Source organism: Echinops telfairi, unplaced genomic scaffold, assembly GCF_000313985.2.
Source record: "Echinops telfairi isolate 266 unplaced genomic scaffold, ASM31398v2 ScPeMD7_28;HRSCAF=97, whole genome shotgun sequence".
NCBI classification, from domain to species: Eukaryota; Metazoa; Chordata; class Mammalia; order Afrosoricida; family Tenrecidae; genus Echinops; species Echinops telfairi.
In genome coordinates this window covers 3,703,568-3,709,959 of record NW_022103925.1, presented here as the reverse complement: position 1 = coordinate 3,709,959, position 6,392 = coordinate 3,703,568, and the positions used below count along the sequence as shown (strand labels likewise).

Here is a 6,392-nt window from a genome sequence, read left to right as displayed (position 1 = left end):
TTTAAAAAAAAACTATGAACAAATTCCTATGCACACTGCACGTATCTTATTTTGAAGTGAAAAACAAAACGGGGCAAAAACACCCAGCGGCCTGGATAAATGTCCTCGGTGGGCCGCATGTGGCCCGCGGGCCGCAGTTTGAGGACCCCTGCAGCTGATGCCCATGAAGGCAGTGGAGGCTACAGGGGCACAGTTACGAAAACTTCTTGCTCACAAGCAAACCCCTTGAGGGAAGGAGTCAGTGGGCCAAGGGGGGGTTAAGACTGTCCTCTCAGGGGACATCAAGGAGCCTGGAGCAACAGCCCCAAAGAAGATGCCCTATCACACTTTGGTGAGTGGCGGACGGGAGACCAACTAAAGAAGAGCAGAGAAGGGGAAAGAGTCACAGGAACAATTAGTTCGACACACGAACAGACCAGGGAACCCTCAGCCTCTAGGACCCTGAGCCAGATGGCGCCTGGCCCTCCGGACTGGGCGAGCGTTTCACCCGAGAAGGCCCTGGATGGAATGGGAGAAACAAACCTCAAAATCACAGAGAAGACCAGGCTCGCTGGTCAGACCGAGATGGTCGGGACCCCAAGACTATCGGCCCTCAGCCCCTCTCAAGCCCGGAGCAGAACCCGGGGCGATACAACCGCACTCAACAGGACAATCAATCATTCAAGATGCAAAGGGCACCTCTGCCCAAGGGCAAAGTTCAGAAGCAGGAAGGGGGAGGAATGGAAATAAGAAATGCAGGGTAGAAATGAGATACAGGACTTTGGGCGGCGCCATCAACCGCATAAAACAAAATGTGTATGAATCATTAACAAAAAACTGATTTGTCATGTAGACTTCACCCGAACCAAAGTGAAAAATAAATGAAACAGGAACTCTCTATTCCTGTGGTATAGCTCCATCTGCCAGTGCCGTCTGTGCTGCGCAAGGTGTGCTTGGGTCAGCCTCGTGATAGGCACGGGCGCGCGATCTTCAAGGCTGCGGCCGCTCGGCGGAGCCAGGCTCCTCAGCAGTCTGCCAGTTACACACCAGCACAGTGACCTAACTCTGCTACGTTTCCACCATGCAGAGATCTGCTATGAGCTGAAGGGGCGTTTCCTTGGGGCCGAGGCCTGCATCCGATGGAGCTCTTCATGCACACGACACAAAAGAGACTGCACAGGAAAAGGATGGAGAAATATTCTTGCTACACTCTCATGACAGTGTGAGAGTCAGCAAAACGAAGGAAGTCTTAGACAGACATCCGTCCGACAATCCACTGCGCGCAGGCCTTCTCTGAAGGAAGATTAGCATGCACACTCTGGCCAGAGGCGGCAGGATGTAAGACGGGGGCTTCAGGAGGCCTTGGTGAGAGGACAGCCCCGTTTAGAGGCGCTGTTCTCAGGGCAAAGGCGGAGAGGCCCACGTCCATGATGGCGGTGCAGGAGTGGGTCAGCCCTGAGGAAGAGAGGGCTGAGAGGAAGGGGCTTTGCGCAGCCGGCAGAGGGGGAGAGGACAGGAAAGCATAGTGCTTCCGGAAGGTCACTGGGGTGACTGAGGGGGGGGGGATCCCAGGGGCAGGGCTACAAAGGTTTCTCCCTCCCCTACTGCCTAGGGAAGGGAGCGCATGCCTGTGTGGCGGGGTGGTGGGGGGTGGTGGTGGTGAAGCAGGGAGTGCAGGGTGCAACGCTTAGAAAGAGTCCAGTGATTCAAAACTCATGTGGAACGAGGCTGCCAGCAAACTCAGGAATAACGTCTCCCTCACAAGCAAGAGGAGACACCTTGCCACGAGCCCAGCTTTCTCTAGTGACTTGGTAAGTGGCAGGTCCAACAGCACTCCCCCTAGGACCCAGTGGCCGCATCAGTTTGGTGACAACATCCCCTCATGTTGACTGTTGAGGACAGCACTCACCTGCACATGCTCCGGTAATGTGGATTAAAAACGACTCTGGTGAGAATCTATTTTAGTCGCTATGTCTACCTGAGATGTGGTTTCAGACACTTTCACTTATCCGAGGAGCACTGGTGGTACAGGGATTACGTGTTGGGCTAACCCTAAGGTCAGTTGTTCAAAACCACTAGCTGCTCCGAGGGAAAAAGACGAGGCTTTCTATTCCCCTAAAGAGTTAGGGTCTCAAAAACCCACGAGGGCATCTCCAACCCGTCCTATACGCTCCCTGTGAGTGGGAATGGGCTTGCTTCTACTCACCCATGCGTCCGTCTCGAGGTGGACTGATCAAGGAGATTCTCGTCGGGCCGGCTGCTGCATCAGGCTACGGGCGGGAGAGAAAACCACCGCTCAAACTCCCCAGTGGCTACGGGAGATGGAGGCTCTCCTCTCATGAAGAGCCCATTTCCTCGAGCCCCTCTTCCGGGTCTGTAGCTCCACTTGGCGGCCTTCTGCCTGCCTGGCTTGGTTGTGCCTTTCTGCCCCGAAAGGAAGGCACCGCCAGGTGTGTAATAAGTCCAGAGAGGCAAACGTAAGCCAAACAACACCCAAATCAATTTGGTCTGTCGGTCCATCACGTGTGCTCCCAATCCTCTCCCAGTGACCGGACGCTGCACACAGGAGACAGACAGGCCTGCCCTGCAGTCAGGTGCCTGAGTTGGTTCTAACCGAGAGGCTCTCAACAGAGGGAACCTGTGCCATCCCACCTCATGCTGTCCGCTCATCAGAGGGACAGGGAGGGGACACAGGCCTCATGCACACCTTTTCTGATCTGTTGTTAATGTGTGCTTTCATTAAGTTTGTTTCAGTTGTTGAGAATAAACATATACCATTCAGCAATTTCTACAAGTTCCATCCATTAAGTGACTTCCGTATTATTCTTCAAATCGTGCCCCCGTTCACACTTCCCTGTTCTGCGCTGTCCCTCCCTCATTCACAGGAATCCACAGCCTCTGAGGTTCCTGCCTGGAGCCTGGTGGGGTAGAGGTTATGCTTTGGGCTGCTAACCACAAGGCCAAAGGTTTGAAACTATGTGCCGCTCTGACGGAGAAATAGGTGCTTGTCTACTCCTGCAGAGAGCTAGTCTCAGAAACCCACAAGGACAGTTGGACCTTGTCCTGCATCGACTCCCTGGCAGGGAGAGAGGGCGGGCACGTCTAACCTTTGTAGTTGCTGCCCCCAATGTGACCACATGTCCCACTGGGACAGTTTAAGGGCAGTTCAGGGCTTCTCAGTGGTTTGGCAGTGAAGATGGGCTAACCCTCCCTTAATGAGTGAGAGCTCTTCGGGGTGGTACGTGGGCACAGACGGCACAGCAGAGCGGGGTACTTACTTTTCTCTGGAAGAAAGGAGTGGTGTCAACGTCCATGGCCCCTGCTCTGAAACGCACACACAGTACATAAGCACACCGTGAGCCGGGGTGTCACCGCCCTTAAACAGCATCCGTGTCAGCACCCTGTGACGTGCGGACGTGGGCAGTTCTAACCACAAACCACTGTGTAGGAGAGGGTGAGTTGGTCCGGCCCTAGAACTCTGTACAGGTGCCATGATTCGGCATGGTGTGTGCTTGCTCTAAATCAGAGGTCCTCAAACTTTTTAAATAGGAGGCCAGTTCACTGTCCCTCAGACCTGTTGGAGGGCCGGACTAGTTTTAAAAAAAACCCTATGAACATCCTCTCCCAGTGACCGGACGCTGCACACAGGAGACAGCACAGCACATATGTGCACACAGCACATATCTTATTTTGAAGTAAAAAAACAAATGGGGAAAAAACAGCCGGCGGGCAGGGTAAATGTCCTGGAGGGGGTGGGGGGCGGGGGTGGCCCTCGGGACGTAGTTTGAGGACGCCTGCTCTAAATCTTCTCATTTCAGAACTCCAGCATGTTCACTCTCCACCCAGATCGATTTCCCTTTCTACAGCTCTGCACTGGCTGCCCACTGCCTTCAAATTCCAATCCCCACATCCCTGCAGGGCTGGCCGAGCACCTGGCTCTGGCCCTCCTCAGCCCCTGGGCCTCGGGCCTGGGCCTCCCCTGCTGCTGTCCACGCTGCGCTCCCACTCGACTCCTCCTCCGTCGGCGGCCTGGCCCTCAGTGCTTCCCTACGACTGCCCAGGAGTGGGGACACAGCATTGGTTTTGCTTTCAGCTGACTCATCTTCCCACAATCTGCTGGGAGTGCCCAGTTCCTGGCGTGTTGTTGAGTGTCTAGACTCCGACCAACGCACACGTACCTTTCCAAGGTGGCCGCACGCGGCGGCGGGAAGAGCCGGTGTCCCTCGGGCTTTGCTGCAGGCGCTGTGGGAAAAGACCCGTGTCCTCGAGCTGCTGTGGGGCTGTCAGCAGAAGGCGTCTCTGCCCGCCCTGTACTTACTCGGCAGGGCGGTTCTGATGGGGCCCAGAGCGGCTGGTTGCGAGGCTCTCACCGGGCAGGGGTGAAGGAAGGGAGTGGGTGAAGCTGGACGGCTGGACCTTCCGTGGGTTCATTCCACCAGGAGGCCGGCGGCGGGGTGAGAGAAGCACATGCCGTCAGGCTCTGCAGTGGCCCCTGCTCAGGCGGCCCGCCCCTCCCTCCCCTGCAGGAAGGTGCAGTGGACACCAGAGACACAGAGCCACTGGCAGCGTGAAGCATGGGAGACCAGGCAACAGGCCCACCAAGGCACTGCACCAAACGGCTCTTGTTTCTAATGAGAAAGTTTAGAGTCATTCTTTAGGAGCTGAGGGAGGTTCAATGACTACGACAACAGTGCCCAGGAGCCAAAGGTCACAGGCAGTGGCTGGAGACCTCCCATACTGGCCTGCTGGGACGACTGGATGGTCTCCAACAACCTTCACAGTGGGGCTGGTCTCACCCAGGAGGCGGCATCTCCACGCTCTCTCCTGCCCCTGGGACCACCCGAGAGCCCACCCCCAGGGGAATAGCGGTTGGCTACTTCTACTTGCTTGGTCTTCTGGCCCCCTCTCCCCTTCAGCTGTCCTGCAGGGCTGCTGCTTGGAGAAGCTTCTGGCCTCTGCCGTTGCCCTTCTCTGGCCTCCCTCCACTGCCCTCTGCCCTGCTTGCCGGGAAGGGCACTGGGAGTGCTTGAGGCTGGCGGCAGGTCTAGTGGCGTCCACAGGGTGGATGAACAGGAGGCCAGGGGCCTGCTGCCAAGCAAACACTGCTCCCCTGCGCAGGGCAGGCCCTCACCTCTGCAGCTGCTCGATCCGCAGCACCGCCTTCTGCAGGGCCTCCTCCAGCTTGCAGATCTAAACACAAGCCCAGGAGCCGGAGGTCACCAGGCCAGGCCAGGCAGGGAAATGGCTTCGAGATGAAGCATTAGACACCCTCCCACTACTTACGAGTGCTTTCCTGTATGGTCAGCTCCTCCAGGGCCTATGACCCTGGCCTTCACCAGCACCCAGCTAACTGTCCCCGAGCTCCAGGAGTCCCGGGTCCATCTGCGTCCCCACAGCCTAGTGTGAGCACAAGCCCAGGGGACTTTTGCCCTGGCTAGGCTGCCCCAGCGTGACCCTCCGCCGAGTTGCCCAGAGGCGTGTGTCTAATATGCCAGCTCGTCCTCCTTGGTTGGCTGCGGGTCCTGGCCCTGCAGCTGTGGAGCTCGGAGGGAGACCGAGCACCAGGGAGGGAGGGGTGTTTGTCGGCAGTGACTGCTGTCTCCTGCAGCCCCCTGTGCAGCCCACCTCCTGGCTCCAAGGGCCCTGGGAGGGGCAGGTGGCTGTCACGGAATCACACAGGGGCGCGGGCCTATTCAAGGGTGTGGAGTTCTGATGGCTGGGCACAGGGGCGTGCAGACCGGACTCCCCAGTCTCCCTTGGCTTTCACAGGGAACACGATGAGTCACCACATTGCAGGGGGCAGACGAGTAAGTGGACTAGCCACTCCCTGGGGGCTGTCAGTCCTGGTGAGGCGGGAAGTCCTGGGGTGCCATGGGCCCACCCTCTGGCTTCTCCCACCCAGTCCCCCTGTGCTTCCCCATCATGTGGTGGGAGTGGAGGTCCTGTGCACGGCTGCTTCTCGTAGTCCCCACTAGAACTTTCTTTCCCTCCTTCTCAGAGGCGAGCGAGGAGCAGGGTCTGGAGAGCTCCGGGGAAGGTGCTGCTCCTGGCTTGCCAGAGCAGCGAGTGCAGTGTGCCCTCCAGTGACAGCCAGGGGCCAGGTGTTTGCAGGACAGGGACTGAGTCCCAGACTTCCTGAGGTGGCGAAACTGCCACCTCCTCCCCGGGGCTGGACCCAAACCCTCCAACTGGGCTGCAGCCCAGAAGCTGCAGGGGTAGATTGGGGTGGGGGGAAGGGATGCTCCCAGGCCAGAGCCCACCCCTCCCTGGAGTGCAGGGGAGAACAGCCTGCCACCACATGAGCAGAGCTGTGGAGGGTCACAGGCCCAGGACCCTGCTGGACCTACCCTTTCTCGGTAGAAGGCTAGCAGTCTCCTCCGGTGTTTCTCTTGGAATTCTGCAATCTGAGAGCA

The 6,392-nt window shown here is 57.8% G+C and overlaps 1 protein-coding gene across 3 annotated transcripts in view; it reads right to left on the bottom strand.

Annotated features, from left to right (window-relative positions):
• RNF212 (ring finger protein 212) overlaps positions 1-5,344 on the bottom strand; it is a 10,820-nt gene extending 5,476 nt beyond the window's left edge. For 2 of the 3 annotated variants that reach the window (XR_006680012.1, XR_006680011.1), the window contains exons 1-6: positions 5,263-5,344; positions 5,111-5,169; positions 4,298-4,395; positions 4,158-4,221; positions 3,258-3,303; positions 2,186-2,249 (exon numbers count right to left, since the gene is read on the bottom strand). Coding sequence is in view for 1 of the 3 variants with exons in the window: in XM_045289507.1 (XP_045145442.1) it covers positions 2,186-2,249; positions 3,258-3,293 (100 nt within the window). In the remaining 2 variants the exon portion in view is untranslated. Of the gene's footprint in view, positions 1-2,185; positions 2,250-3,257; positions 3,304-4,157; positions 4,222-4,297; positions 4,433-5,110; positions 5,170-5,262 lie in introns of those variants that run through there. The other variant, XM_045289507.1, reaches the window with a different exon arrangement.
• Positions 5,345-6,392: the final 1,048 nt, after the last annotated feature.